At 40.9% G+C, this 25,819-nt stretch overlaps 2 protein-coding genes across 3 annotated transcripts in view; both read right to left on the reverse strand.

The window, feature by feature from the left end:
- Positions 1-12,937, reverse strand: part of rapgef6 (Rap guanine nucleotide exchange factor (GEF) 6) — a 158,657-nt gene extending 145,720 nt beyond the window's left edge. Inside the window, exon 1 of the mRNA XM_042431615.1 lies at positions 12,385-12,937. Within this exon, the coding sequence (XP_042287549.1) occupies positions 12,385-12,459 (75 nt within the window). The 5' untranslated portion in view covers positions 12,460-12,937. The remainder of the gene's footprint in view (positions 1-12,384) is intronic.
- A 2,897-nt stretch (positions 12,938-15,834) lies between these two features.
- Positions 15,835-25,819, reverse strand: part of fnip1 (folliculin interacting protein 1) — a 40,650-nt gene continuing 30,665 nt past the window's right edge. For both annotated transcript variants that reach the window (XM_042431617.1, XM_042431616.1), the window contains 7 exons: positions 25,052-25,198; positions 22,738-22,907; positions 19,934-21,686; positions 19,554-19,719; positions 19,192-19,392; positions 18,908-19,023; positions 15,835-18,286 (listed from right to left, as the gene is read on the reverse strand). In XM_042431617.1, the coding sequence (XP_042287551.1) occupies positions 18,208-18,286; positions 18,908-19,023; positions 19,192-19,392; positions 19,554-19,719; positions 19,934-21,686; positions 22,738-22,907; positions 25,052-25,198 (2,632 nt within the window). In that variant the 3' untranslated portion in view covers positions 15,835-18,207. The remainder of the gene's footprint in view (positions 18,287-18,907; positions 19,024-19,191; positions 19,393-19,553; positions 19,720-19,933; positions 21,687-22,737; positions 22,908-25,051; positions 25,199-25,819) is intronic.

Raw genomic sequence — 25,819 nt, forward strand, 5'->3', positions numbered from 1 at the left:
CTGGATATTTCGTACCGGTGTGCAAGGATCATAAAACAAACGGTGCACTGGAGTCAGTTACGCGGACCATAAACTTACTTAGTGCTGCACACAAGCCAGAATGCTGTCAGGACACATCTGTGCCTGTAGACAGTCAAAAAACCTACGAGTCTGCAGTCTCCATTTCAGCTTGTTTTGGGAAACAATCCTGGACCGAGACCCAAGTGCTTAAGCTGACAGCAGCCGCAAAGGTTACAGGTAACACACAGTCGCTGACTGTATTCAGAGCTGGCAAAGTCTGATGTGATATTCAGTGAGAAAACAAAGTCAGGTTTAGCAAAGCGCCGCAAAGTTTGTTGCATTCTTTCTGATGATCCTCACTAGGCACCGGTCGATGCTGCAAAGCTACCCCAGCTGCGGCACCTCTCTTTCAGCTGCGGCTGTAACGTAGCTCTGGTGGTCGCTTTCTCCTCCGCACTCTTGTGTCTGATTCCACAGCACAATATTCGGCCTTATAAATTGTAATACTGGTGCCACATCTCTGCTCTGACACTGTATTGTAAAGCTTGTGTTAGATTCAGATTCTCTGTCCACCTGAGTCTCCAGTTCATTGTCGGCGGAATCATAAAGAAACTCAACAGCTGTTTGTGTGTCAGACTGCAGCTGTAATGATGTTCCAGTGGTTGCTTCCTCCTACACAGTCCGTTGTGTCTGATTTCACACAGGATATTCAGACTCGTACCATGAAACTAGTTTTCTTCCAAATATGCTGATATTTTAAAGTGTTTAGTAGTATGTTAGTGACTGCTTTTCCCCATCGCTACTGTAAAATGCAGGCAGAGACCTCGAAGGCACCACAACAGAAAATGAGAAAACATGGTTTGTAGTCTAAGACAGATCACCAAAGTCTGCCAGATGACAAATTTTGTGTCACCTGGCGGACCTTTGCAGCTGGATGAGGAGGGATATTTTATTACAGGAAAGACAGAGGAAGTCTCATCCGACTAAATTCTCATTGGTCGAATAATCTCCGTGTTACTTTCATAAGGAGAAAAGTGCTACATCAGTAGCCTTCCAGGATTAATCCATTATTTGCTGCAGCGGGAGGGACAGACTAACAAATTACCTGTGAAAACAACAGGGATGTATTCAAAACACCCCCGTTGTTTTCACAACTTTGAACTCGCCCAACCTAGACTGCTAGGTCTAACTGTATTCAACGTTTACTGAATCAGTGTTTCTCTTATAAGTATAACAACGAGAACTCACGCCAGGCCCAAAACTGGGAAACTATTGGTAGCATAACTCCGTTAGGAATACGTCATTGCATAGTGTGTTTGCGTAGCAAGTGGGAAAGAGTGAGCAGGAAAGTGACGGTGAATGCCAGCAGAGCAGCGGAAAAGGTTAGCAGTAAGTTGTCAGTCTGGCAGTAAATGTACAGTACAGACTCCAGTGTAACAGTTAATGAATGCTAAAAAGTCACGTCTGTTGTTTCCCCAAGTGCTGGAGACGTGAAGGGGGTTAGCTCCAAAGTTAGCAACAATGGGTTAGCCTAACCTGAAGACGCTAAACAGAGAAATGTGTGGCTGCTGAGTTCACTCTGTCCCGTTACATCCAACCTCCCCACGACTAATCTATTAGTTGAAGATTATGTACGATTTCAGTCAACCAAGATTTTCTTTGGTTGACTACAGCCCTATATAATTCAACCCACATTAAAACCATATAAATCAACTTCAAAATCGGTTAAGTTGTCCTTTAAGGCTGTAAACACAAGCTACAACTAGACCCAAAGCTGGTGGATTGTTATTTAACTCCACTGTTGTAGTTAAAAGTGGGGCTGTAACTAATGTTCTTTTTAGATTAATCAATGATAAAGATCAGACAAATGCCAGTGCCATGTCAGTTTCCCAGTGTCCAAGGTGGTGTCTTCCAATTGCTTATTTTGTCTAAACAAGTAAAAAAAAAATCAAATCACCTTCTGACATTGAAGAAACTAGAGTAGGGCTGCAACTAACAATTATTTTCATTATCAAGTTTTCTGCCAATTATTTTCTCGATCAATCGTTTGTCTATGAAATGCCCATTAATTTCTCAAAGCTGACATCCTGAAATGTCTTGACAGACCAAAACCCAGAAATACTCAGTTTACTATCATGTACACCAAAGAAAAGCATCAAATCATCACATTGAGAAGCTGTAACCAGCAAATTTCCGTCATTTTTGCTTAAAAAAAGAGACTAAAATGATTATTTGACTATCAATAGTTCTCAATTAATATTCTGGTGAATGACTAATTGTTGCAGCTCTAAACTAGAGCCTGAAAATGTTTGACATTTGAATTTGACTCAAGGCCCCTTATGATAAATTGTTATTTTAAATAGGTCACAGTGTGTCACGTCGCCTCTGTGCTGTTTCTCAGGCTTCACCAGGCAACTGAAATATATATATAGTGGGGAGTTGGTGTCACAGATCTTTGAAACCAGCGACCACAAACCAAAGAGCAGAGACGTTCAAGAACTTGCTCACCAGAACTTGAGTCACAACAGTCTTTAACGTCTGTCTGCCTCCCAGTCCGCAGCCCCTTCAGCTCAGTTAGGAGGGGCCTTATTGGCCTCTACAAGGAGAGCTTTCAGTGTATGGGTCAGGGGAAGTCCGTGTTTATTCACCCGTTTAAACACAAACACACGCACAAACACACTGTCTTCCAAGGCTTCCCTCTCTGTCTGTTTTACACACAGACTCCTCTGTATCCTTTTCATTTCAGACTCTCTCGATCCTGCAGTTTGTTGGCACGCTCGGTTTTGTTGATGTTGTTACTGGCAGGTGTGTGTGTGTGTGTGTGTATGTGTGTAGGTGTGATGCATTTACGTCATGCTGGATTTACAGACGCTTAAAGGGGATATACCATGCTTTTTGAGATTTTTTTGTTATTTTTATATTGTTATGATGTCAGATGTTTATGTTAAACATGATTAAAGTTCCCAAACTTGAGGTGAACTTGAACATGTACGGATGTATTTGAGAAGTTTCCATCTCGAGTAAAGAAAAAGAAAAATAAGTGAAATCCTACTACTACTGTAGTAGTGTGGCCTTAAAGAGACAGGAACTAAAACAGCCTGTTTCAGACAGAAGCTGAACTGAGGGGCTGCATAAAGGGCCTGTATGAGATAAACAAGGAGTTTTTTAAACTGTAAATCATGCAAAGATATTCCAGTACAGCCCCAGAACATAAAAATATAGACCTAGAAATGTGGGTAATACGTCCCCTTTAAATCTCCTCAGTTTGAAGATGTTGTTATCTCCTGCTTTGGGTGACAAACTGACAAATCTGCCACAAATACATTGATGTATGTTGAGAGTTCAAGGCAATAAAAATGATGTTTTGAGGCAACTCGGGGTTGTTGCACATATTCCTGGTAGATTACTTTTTGACAAGAACAGCACAATGCTATTCTTTACCTCACAATTATCAAAACAGGTTAAAATGACTGTCGTTGTAAAATCCTTCCTCACAGCACTTTAAGCCCCTCTGCAGCGTTTTGGTGTCTGATAAGCTGTAAAACTCGCAGATGCATTACTCATACATAACTTCCTGGGTCATATTTCATCATCGGTACCTGTAGCAGCACGCCAACACAGATGCAGTCCTTGTGTTTTTTTTTTGTTTTTTTTTTAAAGGCAGTGCTTTTTTTGGTTCAAATGCCCTGTCTGTATCAATCATGTTTGATGTGTGCGAAACACATTGCCAATCGTGTCACTCTGACCTGGTTTTTAAACAAGAGTTTGTACCCACAAACAAACTGCATCCTCAGCAGGCTACACCGGGATGCTGACTCATCTTGTTGTGTGCCATGGAGGTGTAAATTACTTTTGGACAAACAAAACATGGCTTCTAATAAAAAAAATAAAAAAAACAGCTTAAAAAGAGTTAATTTCTTTTTTCTAGCAACTGAAAGCTATATTGTTTTCTCTCTCTTTTGATCAAGACATTGGGTTATGTTTTTAAAATCATTTTCATTGTAAGAAGAAACTTTACAACATCACACTCAATGAGTTTCAGACTATTTTTCTCCTAATTCTCTCAAATTCACTCTTTCACCTCATAAAAATCCACTTTCTGTTGCTTCTGCCCTCTTGCCAACTCTTTCAATCTTCCTCATGGTCCCTCATTTTTTTCATAAATCAGACTCTGTCTAAAAGTTTTCTGTGTCCAAGTATCTCTGTCTCGCTCTCATCTCGTTCTCTCGGCCCAACTTTTGATTACGTGCAGCTATATCCCTCCCTTTGCTGACTCTCCAGCTTTCTCAATTTAAAAAAAATCCACATCTGCCCCCTCCCACCTCTCTCTCAGCCATCTTTTTTGATTATCTGCCAGTATCTTTCTCTCTCACTTTGCCTCGTCTCTCTTCTTCACTGACTCTTCGATTAAGCAATAGCGTCTTATTCCTTCTTAGATCTTTTTTAGCTATGAGAGCACCTCTCAATCATGCGTTCTCTGTCAAAGCCACTTTCTCACACTCAAGTCTATAACCTTGTTTCTGTGCCTTCTCCTTTCTATTGCAATTCATTCATTTTTTGATTAACCTTTTTTGATAAAGGACTTTTCTCTCACTTTTATCATTTAATCTCATACAGCGCTTTTACTTTCTCCCACTGTTCTAATGATGTGTTTGTCTAGCATGTCAGCTATCAGGTGTGTAATGTGGTTAAAAGTTTGCTTCTGTGACAGGAAGTGTCACCTTGTCAGTTTCAAATCAACAAATGCCTAACCCACAGGTCCTCTGATCAGGTTGGAAACTAACACGAAACACAAACCGAATGCAGGGAAATTCTTAACTAAAGCACGACAAAAACTCACTCAGTTCTTTATAAATGTATTTCTAGTACGTCAAACGCCAATAATGCATGTCGTGGGTTTTTAATTAATGTAAAATGCCACTTCTAGCTCATCCACCTACATAACTCCTCAGGGTGAACTCACATGACCCAACTCTAATTGCTTAAATATGTCACAACAGACGTCAATACACTTTTAATTCTGGTACCGTCATCCTTGATGTAATTGGTTCTAATTGGCTCATTGCAAATAACTTTAAAAGGGAGGAAAATTGTGATTTTGAAAGTAGGAAAGTAAAGTTGAAAGTAACACTTTGTCAAATATGACCAATGCTAAGAGGCCACCGACAGAGAGAGACAACTGACTAACTCTGCTGACTGATCACCTACACCACAACCTCAAAGACGAGCCCCCGGGTGTCTGTCAAGACAAAACTGGTGTCTAACTGGTTTTCACCTCAGCTCTGTGCAAACACGCATGTTTGCTCATATTTTAAGAGAGCGCTTCTCAAAATAGAAAGTATTTACACGTCGAACAAACTAACAGGTAACTCTAGAAAATACTCAGGGAGGGAGTGAGGAAGGGGCTCCAACAGCAGCTGGGTATCCATTACAGTATAGGACATCCTCAACAGTATTAATACTATTTTACAACCATTACTAAACACTTTGTATGCTTTGTTATGCACACAAATGAGATGTTTCCTATTAGAAGAATTACACCCTTTTATTCAATCAAACATGTTGATGATGGTCCTGAAATAAGGGACTGCTACTAAGGCTGCAGGGTTGATTACTGTTGATCACTCCCAAAGGCTACAGTGACGTTCTCAAATGTCTTCTTTCATCCCGACAGTCCATAACCAAAGATATTTAGTTTATTATCATACATTTGAGAATTTGGATTTTTTTTCCTTCAAAACTATTAATCAATTATCAAAATAACTTGTCGATCAATTGACTAATCATTGCAGCTGTAGATATTGTTTTCTCCCAGTTTGGGAACCACTGGTTTACAGAATTACAAGCCACTTGGTAAATTTTCTGGTTTATAATCCATCACATTAGATTGCACGATGACAGAAAGTCAAACTGGAACGATCGTCTTTAAAAAGACATTCTCGAGAATTTCACACGTCATTCCAGGAGACTTGTGACTTGCTGCTTTGGAGTTTTAACTGAGATAAACACATACTGCTTATGTCCTATATAAAAGTTACTATTACTCTTTTCAAACTTTGATGCTTTTTTAACTACTGGATGTGCAGTATCTGAGTCAAAACATAACAATTGGGCATGGTCCTCTCAATTGAGTCCCCAAATAAAACATTTCCAATTTCCTTCCCAACAAACATGATTACAGCATCCAGAGACATTGTCTGGAAAGCCTCAACAAGTTTGACTCAGTTTAACTGGAAATGGTTTTGTCCTCAAACCACAGCCCGATAACTATGAACCCAAACCCATCTAATTATACTAATTTCATTTCCAAAACAACATTAAAAACTAGTCTGAAATAAACTACACAAACTAACATCCTTGTTTATCATCTAGTTGACATAGCCAGCAGCTACAGCTCGCCATGTTTTCTGGAAATCAGCTGAAATTTATCTATGACCAATCAGACGCTACAGCTGAAAATACCTACTTTATAATTACTAGTGTCAGGAAGCTCTCTGTGTCTTCATTTCCACATACTTTTTGAAAGAGGCAGACCCCAACTGTCGTGCGTATCGCTGGAATAAATTGCAGTGGGCGGATATTTGAGGTATCCTGTACCAACAACACAATGATGCCCTGGGCAACATTGGAGACAGTTACAGTAATGCTGATGAGAAAAATAATTAAACAGGAGACAAGTAGACTCTGAAGGAATGTTTTTAAGAATACCTGGATTATGAATCAATATCTTAACAGAGACGCAGAGACATGTTCATGTACTACTCAAACGTGCAAGCTACTGTATGTGTGCAGGCGTTGTACAAGCACACACATATCTAACTACTCACAAACACAGTGAAGCCTGCAAAAACACATGCGCAAAGGTCTACTGGTGCACTTTCCCACAGTCCTCTTTGACCTACGTCTTCTTCCTTAACCTGTCAATACCAGAGTGAAACATCTCAAAGCAGAAGGAATCGATTCCACATTTTAACCTTAGCGTAAGTATCTTTCTGTTTGACTTTCTTTTTGTGAAAAGAGGAACACAGATGTCATTTAGAGTTTAGCTTTAGTCAAATCATTCTGAAGTGTATGTTGTACGCTGTTAGAGTTTCTATGTATGGTGTCAAATCCACGTTGACGTTAACTGACAAACCTGGAAAGAGAAATACTCCAAATATGAAAATACAGATGTGCCGATGAAGCTGATGTGGCAACAGTTTCAAATGATGATTTCAACTTAAACACAGTGTATGATCAACTAGAGAAGGTTTGATTAAACTAAATTATGTGCTATATTTACAATGATGTATCATCTAGCTCGGGCGATTTTCAAGTGTGTGGCAGCTGTTCTTCATACTGTGCAAGAATAAACAGGAGCCAAAGGCCTCTAAAGGGAGGAAATCAAACCCTGACGTCTCTGTGCTGACTGTGTGCAGACGGCATCAGGAGTTGGTTAAAGAAGACAGGCAACCTGGGCAATTGGCACAAAGTTTAAAAAAAAAAAAAAAAAAAAAATACACCAGTATTATCCTTTAACTTTAACTTGTTGAGCTGCGTCAGCATAGAGTCAACCACCCTCTTTGGCAACTTCTGCTGAAACGCACACAGCCTCCTTTGAAACGTGTTTCTTTGTATACGCTCCAAGAAAGCAGCATCAACCACACGCTGGTCTGCATCTCCTGCTCTGTTCTGTACATAGCTGCTCCAACTGCTTGCTTAGAAAGCGAGCAGTCACCACTTAAGTCTGTGCTTCTCTTTCTCTCCCTCACTTGCACCTTCCCTAGGGAGCCTGTGGCTTTGTGATGGTTGGAATTCCCATAAATGTCCGATATGTACCGGGCGCAGCCAAAACCGCGATAAATCACCCAGCGTGATTTGTTGTCTGTTACCGCCGGGGCGTCTGGATGGCACTGAGAAAGGTAGGCAGGGAGGGAAGAGCTGGACGGAAAACCCGCGAAACTGGCAAAGGTTGACGGGGGTATAAAACCTGCGGTGGGAGAGATTACACACTGAGCCAAACATCTGCACACAGACAGACAGATGCACCTTCAGCAGGTCTAAAACCTGCACATCCAAGAAATTTACTTGACGCAAGCAGAGTTAACTCTCCATGAAGGGCATATATGACTGCTCAGAGACCCTATTTATTATGGATTTTGGTCACTTGTGGAAGAAAATTAAACTGTGCTTTCCACGTCTCTAAGAACTAATTAATTTGACGATTATTTTCTTGATTAATTGTTTGAACGTTTAGTCTATAGAATGTCAGAAAACAATTAGTGAAAAAATGTCTAACAATTTTCTTAAGCCGGAGAGAACATCTTTTCATCTTTTGGTCCAAAGCCAAAAGGTAATTCAGTTTTCTGGCACACAGAACAAAGAAAAGCAGCAAATCCTCACAATTGAGAAGTTGGAACTAATAAATGTTTTAGAAAAAAAATGACTTAAACTCTTAATTGATTGTCAAAATAGTCCCTTTTCTATTTGACAATTCTAATTGACTAAAATTCAATCGACAAATCAATTGTGTCACCCGTTGCTGCTTTAACTGTGAAGTTTACGATATACTCAAATTTGGCATGCTTATACAGGAAAAACAAACAATTCTGCACGATTAAAAACACTTGTGGACAATATTTACCTGTGCACCGGAAGCACTTGCCTTGTGATTATTTAGATCTAAGCAGCACTTTGTTCGTCACATTAAATATGATTTGATTTAATGGCTACACTGAGTGCAGGCTGGTTTATAATCTGAAGCGGACACTAATAAGAAAAAAAACTTCACGTGACAGCGCAGAACCAAATTCAACACCAGTCTGACAACATTTGACCAATATCAAATCCATTTGGAGTACGAGACCAACTTCCAGCCGCTTTCCACTTTGTACACACACAAAAAAATACCATTAACTACATCATCGTTCTCATAGAAACATCCTGAATTGTTGGAACTTAACACCAGTTTGCGAAATAAACTCATGTTCCGCCTTTACCTCTAATCACAGGTTAATTTCGAACAGGCCTGAGCCGAGCAGACGAAACTCACATCTGTATCTGGAGGCTACTTCTGTACTCATGTACTCATAGCGGAACACATGCCACCAATGTAAACATATCAATAAAACACTGGAGGAAGAAGAGGTCTGCAACTACACCCATGCTAAAAAACACATGTGCACCAGGGTGACGTCAAGCCATCGGCTCACATCTGGGTTTTGGATGACTATAAATGGAAAACATACAGACTAAAAATAAAAATTCAAGTAGAACTTTTAACAGTCTTAGATTTGTTAAGGTACTAAGTGGGGATTTAGCTGTTTGTCAACGACCTGGAGCGAGTCTTGCCAACATGTTCTCGCACATCAATGCAGACCGGTGACTCAGTTTTGATATATTGAGCAATTTCTCGATGTGCTTGTTGTTTTTAGGGTGTGATGAGAGGTTTAATGACTTTTTTTTTTTCCTGTGTGTGTTTTGTACGGTCAGCTACCTCGATGAGAGCTACATTACCACTGTTTATGTCTCAATATTTACAGTCTTTTTACTCAGTCATGATCACTGACTGTAAATAAATATGGACGTCATGACAGCTCCCCAAAAGTGAAGCCAAAATATTTCGACACCCCCCTCCACCTCCCTGGCAGCTGGCTGCAGTACAGGTCATAAGTCCCGCCCCCTCCATGTCAACAAATAAATCCTTCCCAAAGATAATTTCTGTCATTTCAGATAGTTCTTATCACCCTGATGCTTGTCCAAGTGCTCATTTTTCTGATGAGTTTATTTGACGATATAAAAAAGGGGGTGTGACGTTATGATTGACAGCTGTGACAGCCGCCGCTCTCAAACCTCCATCTGACGGCCGGACGGCTGAGGGGGCGTGTCCCGCGGGCCGTCACCCCGCCATCCGACTGTGCAGCAAGATAGCGGCTCACTTTTGCATAGCGGTCCCTTTTGCACATGCAGTCAATGGTCATGATTGACAGGTTCAGACAGCCGTAGACGACGCCATGCCTTCATTGTACTATTGTGAATGTATTTTTAGTAGTTTTAAACAGTGACTGAAAATAAAAAAAAAGACACAGAAAGATGTTAATGTCTTATTCTGCCAACTTGTGCTTTGGCAGAGGTTACAGGTGTGTGTGCTCCTCTGTGGGTTGAAGAGTGGAGGAAGGAAGGGAGGGACGTTGGTTCTTCCTAGCATGACACAACCTTGTTTTTTGATCTAAAGTACTCATCTGTAGCATTTCCACAGTAAAAAGAAAGCATATTTATCTGTTACACATGAGTACCCGGCCCGCCCCCTAAACATCATGCAGAACTGCAAGGAAGCATTTAATCATGTAAACTTCATCTTCTTCTACTGCTGGTTTCATAAACTGAAAAGGGAGTAAGGACTGTTCAGCATCCATGAAAAAAAAGGTGGCAGCATAAAGAGCCATTTTCCTCTGACTCCTGGATAAATTTAGAAACTTTATCTAAGTGCTAGCTATCATGGGGTAGATTACCGAATAACACATCCACTTCACTCCTACGACTGTGTCATATAGACTAAACAAGGTTGTTATGGTTCAAGTGTGCACAAAAGCCCTCTATGAAAAGTGTGAAAGAGGCTTTCTACCACCATGGAGCCACAAACAAACAGAGGATCAGAGCCATAAAAAGGGCCCTTTTCAAAAAGGCATCATGCAAAGCTGAAGGCTAGCTGGATTTTTTTGAAAACATTTTTTTTTGTTCTGATAGTGCTTGCACTTCAAAACTATTCCCAGCAGCTGAACATGGAAGGGAGTACGGTGTGAGCTATTTTTGGGCAGTGAGCGTAACTAAAGCAATGACAAGCCAGCTGTGTTTCCACAGCTTCATGTTGGGAGGAGGCAGAGGAGGGGAGGACGGGTGAGAAAGCAGCAGTGATTAAATTTAACTGGCCTCATTCAAACTGAAGTTTACACAAATCCTCTCCTGGGTTTAGACATAAGCCCTCTGGTGGGAAGCTGTGACATTATGTTTTGTTTAGTAAGACTGTATTTGCAGGATGCAGTGAAGAAAGCCAGTTCTTGTCTTGGAGCCTTGTTCACAGGTTTACTTATGCAAAAAAAATTATAAAATGACCTTTACAGGACCGGTCCACAAGCCTCCTTCTGTGCAACAATGTATTAAGATAATATGAAGCTTCTGCCGTCCAAATTAGTCAAATCAAGTAGATATCTTTTAACGTTACAGTCTTTTTAGTGCTAAAGTCCCTCTTTTTGTTACTATACTTCCACTGCAGCTCAACAGGGAAACACTGTCTGAGTAAACACAAAGGGGGAATTTGATGCTAAAAAAAGACTGTAAATGTATCATATATCTACTTGATATGACTAACTCAGACTGCTGAAGCCTCATATAAGTTTAAGATTAACTTTTAGATGCAATTTTGCATGACATGACTGTGTGGACGCACTGTGGATTTTGGCCTTTCACATTTGAAGGAGATCTTTTACTAGCCAGTATAAACAGGAGGAGTGATTACAGCGAGGAAAACCTCTTTCGGTTTGCATATGGGCACCTGACTGTTGTTTTAAGAAAGACTTATTGTGAACGTATCCTTTGAAGGGCCCAGTACAGTTCATGTGCTCCAGTTTGGGTAGAAACAAAAGTATACAGAACAAAATGCTGATACATTTTGTCTTGTCATGCTCTTACTAGGGCCGGGCAATATATTGATATATCACGATATGAGACATCCTCTTAGATTTTGGATAGCGTAATATCTTGATATGGCGTAAGTGTTGACTTTTCCTGGTTTTACAGGCTGCATTACTGTAAAGTGATGTAATTTTCTGAACCAGACTGTTCTAGCTGTCCTATTATTTGCCTTTACCCACTTAGTCATTATATCCACGTTACTGGTGACTATTTATCAGAAATCTCATTGTGTGATGTTAAATACTAATAAAGCACCAATGGTCATCCCTACAATATTGTCTCTATATCGATATCGAGGTATTTGGCCAAAAATATCGTGATAATTGATTTTGACCATATAACCCAGCCCTGCCTCTCACTTTTTCTTCCTTAACTTTCTGTGGTCTTTTCCATTTGAGACTCGAGTGTTACTTTTGCATTTCACAGCCTCAGAAACTGCTCCAGCAAGGTATAAAAGTTAGTTACGATACTGTAATTTGAAAACTATCCCAAAGACTAGCTAGCTAAATGAGTTAGAAACTGTCAGTGAAGTCATGCACGGTGTCCACAAATTAGCTTGTGACTCTATTCAAAAGTCACTTAGCTAATTTGTCCGAAAGCCACTTTTTGTGACTGAATTTAGCTTTTCTTCTGAGAAGTAAAGCAGCCATTTGATTTTAGCTAACTTAACATTTGCCAGGCGATGCTAATTAAAGAAACGTTCGTTTTGTTTACCTCTGCGGTCCGCAGCGAGGGCGGTTTCTTCAAAGCCTGTTTGAAAGAAGTTTCCATGGCTCCGGTCATTTTCATAACTTCGGCTCAAAATCCACCACAGGGCTTTTACTTCCTCGTTGGGTAATCTCACTTTCACGTCTCCTAAACTGCTGTTCAAGCCGACCCGGGTTGAACAAACTCACATACCCGTGGATCTTGTCCGAGCCGAGCCGAGCCGAGCATGGATGGGGTCAAGCTACGTTTTTTTTTTTTTTTTTTTTTTTTTTTTTTTACTCCAGACGGACCGGGGAGCTCCTTCGCTCTCCAGGAGAGAGAGTGGGAAACAAAAAACTTCACTTTCAACTACTGCACGTCCGAAAAAGAGTAGATATCACTAAAGTGTGACAGAAAGTTACATCTTTGGGACCTGTTGTCTTGAATCCTGTACATCTTTGGTAGAGGAAATATCCAGCTCGGTAGCTACCGTCAGTCAGATCCAGGAGTTCAGATTTAGATCCCTCCTCCTCCTAGATGTGAGAGTGGAGAGTTGACGACATCTGTCTGCCCGGACTGGATGCTGCGTTCACACACAGTCGGAAATGACAGGATATGACACAGGAATGACTCAAGTGGAAGCTAAATACTGAGCGACAGTGCTGGAAATGAAACAAAGTACCAGTGGTGGAAGAAGTACTCAGATCCTTTATTTAAAAATGTATATAAAATACTGTAATTTGAAAAATAATTTGTTCCATATGGTAATATAATCCCTCTCAATCATCACTTATGATCCACTAGAAGTGTGTGGCAGTGTATTTATCTGCAGAGACCCTGCCCTCTGTCTGTATTTTCTTATTTTCTTATTATTTTGCTGTGTTCAGGATGTTTCTGGGTGTCAACCTTTGTGCAGTGGCTGTGTAGCCCCCAGTCAATAACAGCATGCAGGGTGCCAGGTTGGGACTTGTAGCGTAGCGACCAGGTTACATCGCTGTCTCCGTCTCTCTCCTCTGCTCCGCTCTGCTCTCTGTTTCTGCGTCATGGATGTATAAAGAGCGGCAGGTCTGTGTGTCTGCTTTACCAAAGGTGGGGCTGAGCTACACACACACACACACACAAACAGAGCAGAGAGGTCACAGCGGACAGGATGAGTCTCTGCATGCACAACAAATCTGGCAATGCGGCACCAACAGCAACCAACAAATACTGCTTAGTATGCCTTTAAAATGACATCTCCTCCTTCTCCCTCATTAAATATTCCAGAAGCTATAAATATGAAAATATATTTCATTTACAAGTTTAACTGCTGGACACAAGATGTCTTTTACTTCACTGCAAAGTTAATACTCAGCGTTTGTGCACTGGAGGCTTCAAGTTTCCATATCACACTTGTGTAAAGTTGCATACTGGACCAGGATTGGCTTTCAAACCAGTTGTGATGTCACAAATCATGCACATAGGCCCGCCTCTTGAAACTGAATTTTCAGTGATCTCAGACAAACTTTCCTCTTTCAGCAGGAGAATGTGAAAACATCTTCTAGTGTCAAACTCTGCATATGCATCATTCTGCACAGTGAAGCTCAAACATTGAACTGTAGGTACAAAAAGAAAACAACTTTTTTGAGTGGAGGGGGTCTTTAAGTAGGATTTTTCATGCAGGACTTTTACTTGTAATGGAGCATTTTTACATTGCTGTATTGGTTAAGCAAAGGATCTGAACACTTCTTACAGCGCTGTACTTTCCACTCCACTACATTTGTTTGCCACTTATAGTTACTAGTTGCTTTTCAGATTTAGATTTTACATAAAATAATATATTTTAATTTGAGCTGCATTAGTGTGTGAAATGTGCTTCATAAATAAAGTATATCATCATTATAAAAACATATGATGCACTTATATAATGTGATGCAGCACTATTACTATTAATCTACCCAAAGTACTTAAATTTGGCTTAACATTGGTGAACTACACCACTAAAATGCTCTTAAATGTAGTTTTTAGTGATAAAAACAACCAATATAATATACTATAATAATATAACACATTTAAAAAAAGCTTATGACATTGCTGATAATACTTCTACGCTTTTACCTACGTAACATTTTAAATTCAGGACTTTTACTTGTAATGGAGTATTTTAGACTACAGTATTTCCATTTTTACTTAAGTAAAAGGTCTGAATACTTCTTCCACCACAGCTGTGCTGAGATTTGGTTTATGTTTCCATCCAAATATTTTATGCAAATTATGAAAAACGGGAAAGATGTCTCATTACTTTTTAAACCAGCTTGATAGTCTCTATTTTGTTACAGAATCACTCAGGAGTACGAGATCTGCACGTAAACGCAGCACAGATCCTCCCTCAGTCTGTCCACCGACTCCTGACTTCTGATTGCTACCGTAGACGATTGCTGCTCAAAATGCAGAATAATCAGACTACTGTAGTGGATTTAAAAACAACAGCTGACACAGGACACCCACGTCTTCAGTTTCAGTATGAAATCAAATGTCTCGCCCTCCTTTTGACCTTATTTTACAGTCAGTTGTACAATACGTCCACAGTAAACTGCAAAACACATCCTCAACCCCTTTTTTGATGTCATCTGTGTTTCTGTCTGCCTCTGACAACATCTATTCACGTGGAGAAAGAAAAACTGCAGTCATGTTTTCACCGACAGGAGACACATTCATATTTGCTGCCAGTATATTTGCTTTCAGCCGGGACACTCCTTCCTTTATTGCATAACTGCGGTGTGTGTGCTCGTTTCGTTTTACCTCTTGTGCCGCTGTAAGGGTTGGGTGGAGTCGAGTCACAGCCAGTTTCAGGGTGGCAAATACAAAGGTGGGTAAAATGTGTGATCCAGATGGTGACCATTAGAAGTCAAAAAGCACCACCAATCTAAACAAAAGTGCTATTCTTGCATTGAGTTTGCACTGATTTATATCTACTTTATAGTCTGTTTAAAAATGAGGGAACTTTATAGCAACGGATACATTTTAGTGGCTAAATTCTGCAAATAAAACATGTTCATATTTTTTGTGGGAAAGAAAAAATTAGCACTTCTTTGAGTGTTTATTCAGCATTTGTGATTAAAGAGAGAAACCACAGCTGTTAATCTGAGATGTGAAGAGAAAAAAAAATCTGGAGTCGGGCCTGTGGTTTAACAGAATGTTACTTTGCAGTGTTGCTTTAATACAATGTCTTCTAAACAAGGACAAACCAGACTATGTAGTCATATCCTCTGTACAGTCACTCTGGGTAATACCTCTGCGTCGGTACAGGACCACCATGGGGTTTTTTTTCTCTCCTTGTGAATTCCTGGATCTGAATTATAGCTCTTGGATCTCTAGTTTTCAGTTTTGGGAAAGCAATTTTATATTGACACATCCAATTTTGAACTTTTCCAGGGAATATTTTTCTTCCCTCCTGTTCCCTTTGATTCTGTGACAGACAACATTCACAGAGACACATAAATTCTCAACATCGGCATCTTTATTGCACAACATTCCCATAAAATTGGGATAAAAATAATTTGAGGAGACAATTCTTAAAAGACATTCTGTACAAATACATGGAAATAAACTTGAGTATGTACAGTTTACACAAACTGCTACACATACCATGGGCAACTAAATAATTTACTCATATACAAAGAGGGAAAAGCAGATATAAATTCATACCTTTTAAACATAATGGCGGGGATGTACAAAATATAGGCTGATAAAGCGGAGCATCTTCAATACAGTAACAAGCATGTATATATCAATTTTACCAGCAAAAATGAGCTCTCCAGAAGCCTGTGATGCATTCATGCCCCATTAAGACTCGGGTTATATTCAGGGTGCGATTTGAGTTTATAGAAAGAAAAACACTGTCCAGTTCTCGGGGTAACACTGCCAGTTATTCCTGCTTTTTCTAGCAATATAAGCCATTCTCAGCGTACAGGTTAACATACCGTGTACCTAAAGCCCACCCCCCCAATAGGCTCTGTTACAAACAGTGTTTGAGAGGCCTGAGCCACATTCAAATCTTTAACAACACGAACAAATTTGGGATTTGTCAAAAAAGTGACTCAGTAAAAACCACTCAGGAGAAATTTGTTTTATAAAACATGTTTGATAAATTAAACTTCGCTCTGCCTGCAATTCCCTCGCCATTGAGGTAAATGTGTTGGGCTAAAAACACAGTACAACGGTAGAGTACTGTATGGATATGCAAACTGTATACATCTCTGCTTTTAACATGGTTTGTATAAGATAACAGGAGTCACCCATTAGGGCATTTTGTCTGTGATCAAACTCATGACAAAACAAGAAATAATGGGAGTAATGAAATAATGTCCCGTTGGCCCCACTTGCCCAGGAAAGAATCTAAAAGCAGAAGCTGTGAAAGCAACTCGTCCTCCCTTTTTAACCCTTAGCAAATCGCACCCTGGTTATATGACATAACAACCAAAATTACCTGTCAATGTAATGGAAAATCAAAAAAAGAAAAGTGTGCTACTATAGTTTTGTATTTCGTGTGTTATTTGTGAATATAACTGTCATAGAAACGTGTTTGAAAATAGTGTTAACTGATACATATTTGAATCCATTATAAGGCCTACTGTGTTCCTATACTCCTCTCTTTGTAGCAAACATCGACGCCGTAAACATCGCACAAAGGTGGCGAAGCTATAAAAGTGTGAAAATATTTCAGCATTTTGGTTTTAAAATATATGTAGATGATGCATGTTTTAGCTTTTCCACAGTAGACAGGGACCCTTCTCAAATCACATTCTGAAGCAAAAATATGTTGTCGTTTTTCTTTTCTTTAATGTAACGATCATCCTAAGGAATCAAACAGCCTTCCCTTTTTTTCAAAGAACACAGCATAGAGTCTGCACACAGTTGACGCTGACATTCCTCTGATTAAAATAGCTTAAAAAGTATACCTCAGGGTTTTCTATGGGGCCACTGTAAATGTGTCATCCACTGCCCATATGAAGATCTGAGGTAGTGCTGTACCTATGATAAGAATGTCAAAGCCACTTTTAGCCATTTCAAAACCAGTTTGTAGAACTAAAAATCACGGTGTGCATCGATTACCCCCACATGGCCAAAAAAAATGGCTTTTAAGTCAGGTCTGTATTGCAATTTGACTAAAAAAAAAAAAAAAAAAAAAAAAAAAAAAATTATCATTGAGATATCTCAGGGAAATTTGGCTTGTAAACAAATACATGAAGATAAACGAAATAACATAATTGGCATAAGATTGATAATGTTATCAATGATATTTAACTCAAAATAAAGTTTAAAAATGTCCATCCATTCCTTTTAAACATGTAGTCCGTCACCTCGTACGACTGGGTTTAAGATTGTACAGAAAAAAAAAACAAAAAACAAAGCAGTAGAAGAAACAAAATCCATTGTTATTATACTGTAGATATTTTAAAGTTTCATTCCCAACTGGAAAAATTAATAAAGTCTTTGGCTTTTGTGTCCAAAAAAAGAGAGTCCTGTATTAAAAGAAACATTCAAACAAGAGGAGAAAGTCATTTCAGGGATGCTTCAGTCATCCGCAGACCCTCGCTCTATCTGTGGACTGTGGTCTTTAGCTCCCCCCTGTGGTACAATGTCAGAATTGCACCAAATTCAGCAGCAGTGGTAGTGAGGGGGAAGCTCTGGCCATGGTCCATAAAGATGTTCACTGCTCACGCGCACGCTCAGGGCATAGTCCGCACTCAGCCCGGGGGTCAGGAAACCATGTCGGGGTCAGCTGCAGAGCATGGACGGGCGTATTTTGAGGCCAGAGTGGCACCACCCAGGTCTGACTGGTTTTACGACCTTGGTGACATTACAGTTTCACAGTAGGATCTGGGCCACATAGGGGGAGTGAGTGCTGGCCACTGCAGCCAACAGGGGAAGGTCGCTGGACTCAATTCTGCAAAAAACCAAGATCAAGATCTACTGTAAGAGCCCACCGTAAAAAAAAAGAAAACAGAAATTACGAACATTTCAACACCACTTTTGGCCATTAACCTTGATGTAATGGCTTTACTTTACACTGAATGCCACCTTTGCTTTACACTTGAAAAACACAATGTGTGACATTTTTCTTTTGCAGCAGAAATGCAGCTACAGATCTGACTGACTGGTCTACAGACCAGCCTGACAAGTTTATTGAAGTTTTAAGTCTGCACCTTTTTGCACTACTTTTTACATTAAAACACATCAAATTATAGCTAAAACCATATTCTCTTTGTGTGACACAATAATTTACACACAACACTAAATTTTATATGTAATTTCAGCTCCAGAATAACTCTGCTTGGTCCTACTCATGTGGCATCACATGGCTCACCTGTTGTATCTGTTTCTTTCTATACATTACTAGTGTTTCACTGAGTAATGAAATCATCATTTTGATATAGAGTGTTGCAGCATCTGTGAGTCAGTTCCCTTCTCCGTGCACCTTGGAAGTAGGTGAAGTTGTGCCAGAGACCCTCACTCTGCATCTACAGCATCTGTGAGTCAAGAATAATGGTGAATAAAGGTTGCTTACCCTAAAACCATGCCCAGTTCTTTCACGTGGACTCTTGTCTGGCCCTTCAAATACTCAGCAAGCATCTTACTCTTGAAGTAGATTTCCTGCAGGCGGTCCTCAAGGTGCATTATACACTAAGGAGGAGAGGAGAGAGACAGGAAGAAGGTTAATAAAGCACAACAAAGAAGTGATTCCTGTAAAATTGAGTCACGTTAAAATTGAACAGAATAGCATCTTTACTACAAAAAGGTATAAAACCTATTCCACTTCTTTTACAAACATTATAGAAAAGTGTTACATACAAAGTTGGGTGAAAGGTTGAGTTTGTAGAGCTGGTGGGTGGACTGTAATAAACTGGAGACAAGACTGGACACCAGGACTTCCTTCCCCAGCTTGTTGACATCTGTGGCTCGTCTCTGACTGCTGGCCACCTGCACTGTCCACTTGTCTGTGTCTGCTATAATGCAGACGGCCTCGGCTATAGGCTCATCCAATACTGGATGCTGCAGAGAACAAAAACAGTTATTTAAACCAATGACACATATCTCAAATGCATATCTTGCATATCTCAAACCTCTAAATAATGATAAAAGACAGTAATAAGGCAATAATTTGTTCTAAAAATAAAGGAACTGTAAGAATAGATCCAAACACAGTCCATTACCTGAACAGCATGGGTTAAATCAGCCATAAGGCTCTGCCGTAGCTTCTCGTCGCTGGGCATCCCATGCAGTACAAAGTCTGGCACGTAGGTGGGGCAGTAGCCTCCAAACAGAGACCGGCCAAAATTGGCAATGCTTGGCTTAGAGTAGTTCTCCACCAGCTTTGACCTGTGGGTCAAACATATGACATAAGATATGACAATGATGACAATAAATTGTTACTGTCACTTATTCCCTGCCATTAATATTACTAGAATTACTGGCTACAAGCGATATACAGTATGCTGAACTGCACCTCATACCAGGGCAGCTCACTGTTAGTGTACAGGATGAGAAAGTCTGCGAGGTGCATCTGTGAATGAAATAAGCGTCCTCTACTCACCCTGGGAACGGCACCATCACTTCCTCCTGCCAATCCTCTGTCTCCTCACTCTCACTGTCCCCCAGTGCGCTGTCTGAGCTCTCATTGCGTGGTATCTCCCAATCATTGACAGGCATCTCCTTGCGCTTTTGGTCCTCTTTGCTGTTGCTGCTTCCATCCTGGGGAACGGGGACTGACAACATGAGGCCCTTGTTCTGCTCAGCACAATAGCCCTGGCAGCAGCAGGTGTCAGCAGAGTCTGTAGACCCACACCTGCACCTCCTCTGGACATCCAACAAGGTGTCTCCCTTCCTGATGGACCCTACATCACCACTGCCTGAACCTAAACAGAGACCCAAACCCTGACCCCTAACTGCGCCCTGAAAGCTGTGACTCCCCAAGTCACCAAGTTGGGGGACTCCTGAGGGGTCCAGCAAGTCTTTGTGCATACTGTCCGTGGTGCTGGCCTCCTGTTGTTTGGCCAGATTGTCTATAGTTCTAGTCTCCACAGGGTTCTCCAGGACATAATACTTATCAAAATCACATAAATCCATACAATTTGGACTCAACTGGGGCATCTTAGTGGACACCCGCGGCAGGACTGGAACCGCCCTGGTCTGTTTGGTTTGGTCCTCTGATGCACTGGTGTTGCTGGTCTTTGAATCTACTCCTCTCGGCAGCTGCTGATAATGTTGCCCTTGATGATGCTGTTGTTGCTGATGCAGCAGCTGCTGCTGCTGAAGCAGATATTTGTCCTTGAGGTGTTTCTTGTGCTTTTTGAAATCCTCCTCCACCTTCCTTCTGCGGCTCTCTGTGTCCGACTCAGGAGACATGGAGTCTCCGATGAGGAAAGTGACTTTTGTTGCTGGCTCCTCTGCTAGACTCAAAACCATGGGCCCTGTCACAGCACTCCCCAGTATCCCAGGTACTGGCAATGCAGCAGCCAGATTCTTATCTGGGGGCTTCTTCTCCAGAGGGATCCCTAAAGGCCGAGTAGCCAGCACTTTGTTGGGCTGGTTCCCCATCCCTGCATCCATCCCAATTTCCATCCCTGAGGTTTTAACCTCTGTGGTGACAGAAGCTGGGGATGGACCTGATGCAAGGATTGTGGGTATGGACGGGACAATAAGTTTCACGTCACCCTTGGCATCTACATCCAGCCCACAAACGTGCTCACTGGGGGAGGCCGAGCCAACACGCAACACCGTCTCCAGTCGGGCCTCTGTGGCCAGCGGGCTGCTAGACTCCCTGTGCAGCTCTGCAGGTTCAGCTGCTTCTGCAGTTCTGAAAATAGGACTGTGTCCCGTGTGAAGCACACTACTCCTGGACCCTTGACTCTCACTGCTGTCCTCCTCGTCTTCCTCATCCTCCTCATCTTCCTCCTTGGGTGTTTCCCCGGCGCCATGCTCGATATCAGTGTCTGTATATGTGCTGCTCTGGAGGCTGTTGTCTGAAGGGTAGATGCTGTCATCTGCCTCAGTCTGCCGTCTGTGAACCCCTTGGGACAGGTAGTCCCCACTGGGTTTATGGACAGTAACCAGGACATAGTCTGACTCCTCCACCTCTCCTTTCCTCAGGGAGGTGGTGATGAGGGAGCCGGGCATGACAATAGCCTCATCCTCAGCGCTGTCCAGCATGTGAGTCTCCAGCAGCTCAGAGCAGCGAATGAAGTAGGTGAGGACATACAGGAGTCTCTGGACCAGCTCCTGTCTGCGACCAACCACCACTGTCCGTGACAACCGCACCGGCGAACCAATGGCCCCGTACAGGTCACCTACACACAGTGACAAAAAGCATTAGCATCACTGGACAGATCTTCTTTGATGAAGTACAACACAGTAGTGATTATACTGTAAGATCTGGAAGTAAAAACTGCTACTATTCATATTTTAGTGGTGTGCTCAGTTGGGTGAGAAATAAACAAAGATATGAGAAAGATACATATCACAAATTACCCAATTATATGTAATATTAATTATATATAAACCTATTTATTAAAACTATAACATCTGTACAAATTTTTGACAATACCATTTGTTTTATAAAAAAAGAATCTTTACTTTTCTCTTAATCTTCAATCACATGGCAAATCAATCCTCTGCTCTGCAGTTCTCAGCTGCGAACACTAGGTGTCACCATTAGCTCACTTGCTGAATCTTTCCCATGTCACTTGAGGTGAAAATGCTGAGGGCTAAACGTACTCTAAAGATGTCTATTTATTTATAGCATATATGTACTTACTATGTGCACCTATAAATCAACAGCTATTTCCACAACAGGAAACTATTTTCACAGCAGTGTATTTATGGATGTCTACTAATGCAATGTGCCCCACTGCAAGACAATGTGATGTTTCCACTTCTCATCAAGCAGGGATATACTTAGACAGTTTAACAGTATAGATGAGGGGTGAAAAAGTATCCAAGTGATATCTTGTTTTCACACTGTTACATTTGCAGTATCATTACATTTTATTCCAGATTTGAAAAAAAAAAGAAATCTTATCTGAAATCTCTTCTTTTGTGTGAAATGTTGCTACAGACATGATATAAACTTGGCTTGCACTACATCCATGACACTGATACACACACACACACATAGCTAACAAAGATTGATGACTTAATGGAGTTGCATGTAGAAAAGATAGCCAAGTTCCAACTTGTCTTCATGCTGTAATGATTAACAATGGCATGTTGCAGCTTCAGCCAAGATGAAGACTAAAAACAAGAGTTATATTTTACTACCCAACCACCCAAGCGATAGAATACAAAGGTGCGTCCAACTCACTCTGTGTGTTTCTGTGTGTTTGTGTTTGACCATCTCACCTAGCTGTGCCCAGAGTGGGTTGTAGGGGTGCGTCTTTGCCAGCATGTCGACGCTCTGGGAGGAGTGTTTCTCGAGGAAGATCTTGATTGGGGGTTGCCCATTGGGCATAACAGTGGGCACCCAGGCCAGATGATTGGTCAGGATGGCCGTCAATAACGCAGGGAGGAATCTGGAATATCAGATAAAAGGTTGGTCAGCAGAAAGTAGAGGAGAATCCCAAAATGTATTTCCTAGCTTGTAGGATTTTATCAGAAATTAGTGGTTTGTTTCCCCAGTTTCCCTCCTGACCTTCCTATGCAAGGTCAGATGTATGGAAAACTTTGGTTTGGTCTGACGTTTTCAGCCTAACTGGTCACTATGTTCACACATACACACTATGTATCCACTGTTTCCAGTACACACATACATAGACTTATAAAGACACACACACACATTCTATCAGCATTATTCACTTCTCAGTCCTAACCACAAGCGTCTACTTCCTTTCCTGTCCCATGACTCAACACTGTCATGGCGGTCAAGTTCAAACACGTGCTAGAACACAGTTGTGACTGTGGTAGTCATCAAAACCAGCAGTCATGGTAATACTGACTGGATGCCTCAGAAAAGACATGATGTGATACAGTAACACCAGTGGTTGCCAGGGAGACACAATCCTTCATTTGAATCATTCTCATCATGAAGAAGTAGTTGGTTGTCATTCTAAGTACTAAGTACATTACTAAGAAGTAATGCTGATAAAGAAACACCAACAGTTTCCTAGGAGATGCACAGTTACTATTCATGGTGATTTAGAACAAGAGAAATTGGACCATGTAGTTTGGTAGGGATGTTTTAACAGATACACGATTCCTCAGAGTTTTCCTCAATCCTCATCATTAAAAAAAATGTGTGGGCCGTATTGTGATGTCTTCTTCTTACATGGATTTTCTGTTTCTCATATCATAATTTCCACTCTTTTCTTTTGACTGTAGCCATGGTGGGTATCGTAACCTACATTAAAATAGTTATCTTATTTTTTCTAAATAAAAACCTGTTGCTGGTTCCAGAAAAAACAAACAACACTATTGCCATAATTATTAATTTATGTCATTTATCAAGCAAAAATGCCAAATATTGTCTGGTGTCAGATTCTTCCATATGGGCATTTCTTGGTTTTCTGTATTTTACACTTTTGTAAATTAAATATATTTTGGTAATGAACTGTTGTTAAGACAAAATAGGTAACTTGAAGATGTCGCTTTGTGCTCTGAGAACTTGTATTGGACATATACTAATCAGTTAATCAAAAATAATTGTCAATTTTTATTCATTGTCAGATTAATCAGGAAAGAAAATACTTTTTTTTTTTTTTTTTTTTTTTTACAGTGTTCACAAGAGCATGGAAGCTTCCAACGTGTAGAAGCTGGATATAGGCCTCCTCTCTACTGTGTCAATCAGTGATCAATATTAAAGAAACATGTCTTTCTAAAAATGTTGGCTTAATAATTCAGTCCAGTGTACTGAATGCTACTTAAATTAAGTGTGCTGAATACGAGTGCTATGTTCAATAAAGGCCTTGCTACCAATTCATATATGCACAATTAGCAGTGGTTTGACATGGCTTTGTAACAGCAACAATAAGCAATTAGAGACTGGCAGGGAGCTTCTCATTCACTGCTCCCTCTGAGGCAGACAAATAAATGCAAAGAGGGTGAAACATGCACAGTGTGCGAGTGTGTTTAAGTGTAAGAAAGGGAGAGATGCGGGAGAGAGAACGAATAGTGTGTGTGTGAATCTGCATGTGTCTCTCGGTTGATAAACTTCTCCAGGAAGTACAAGCCAACAAAAGATGTGGAAAGACTATCTGAAAGTGTAACATTTCTTAATGTTTGAGTACTGTCTTTCCTTCTCTGTATCTGTGAGCTTGCTTCATTCCTGCCTGCTTTCTTAAAGGGGAAATACATCAAAGTATGTGTACAGGTCTTGGGGAGTACTTCTCCGTGTTTAAAAAAAAAGTAGTTTAAAGCCTTTTGTGGCTTGTCTGATAAACTGCCTCAAGTGCAGCATCGGTTGGAGATGAAGACTACAACTTTGAAAATGAAAAGAGCTGAGTGTTAGTAGTTAGAAAGAAGTGAGTTTGGCTGTTTTGCCGTGGCCATACACCTGCTGAAAACCACTGTGCGATATGATAAATGTGTTTAAAAATGCGTTTTGATCTAATATCTGATATATTTGATCTCACTTGATCCTAGTATGAGATAAAACTTCCTAAACTCGTGTGACATTGAAATTCAGTGACAGAACAGGTGTGAGTCCAAGCAGTCACTCAACTGGTTCTTGGAGGCCTGCTCCATCAGCAGGGAGAGCTCCCTCATGAATTGACCGCAGAGCTGGTTCTTCTCCGACGCTCCGGACATCATAGTTAACCAGACGGGCTCGGCCACCCGGGGCATGGTGTAGAGGTCGCAGATGGTATTCCTGGAGATGAGGTACAGTGGGGGAGGGATGAAAGAGGGAGAAGGCATGGAGAGAGCAAATGAAAGGGAAGGAGGGGAAAAGAGAGGAAAACAGACAGAGAGAGCACAAACGCGTTATTGTCTCTTGGGGTAAACAAAAGAGATCTCAGTTCACAGAGCTTCGCTGTCTGCACTGAGGCCATGGGAGATCCTGATTGTGTGCGTGTTTGTAACAGTTCGACGTACTTGCGCGCACACAAACACACCCACAATTCTGTCTCTTGCTCTGTACAACGTGTGTGTGCTTGTGTGTATATATTTCTGTATGTGGTTCAGTTGGGGCATTTGTCCATTGAGAAGGACTGGAGTTTCCATGGGACGTGGGGTGCGATGGTGAGCATGTCTCGGCTCGGGGCCAAGCTTTGACACAGGGGCAGAGGGGAATCTCTGCAGCCTGAGGAATGTGAAGAATGAGGCGTTTTTAATCAGAGTTGGAATATGGACTGCAGCTGAGGGATTCTGAGTTAAAATCTGGGTTTGAAAATGCAAAACTGTACAGTTCACCAAAAAAGGAGATGTCAGTTTTTATTAGAGGATGAGGAGTTTCAGACTATTTTAACTGCTTACTCTAATTCTTGGCACA

This window comes from Thunnus maccoyii, chromosome 13, assembly GCF_910596095.1.
Source record: "Thunnus maccoyii chromosome 13, fThuMac1.1, whole genome shotgun sequence".
In the NCBI taxonomy this organism is placed as follows: Eukaryota; Metazoa; Chordata; class Actinopteri; order Scombriformes; family Scombridae; genus Thunnus; species Thunnus maccoyii.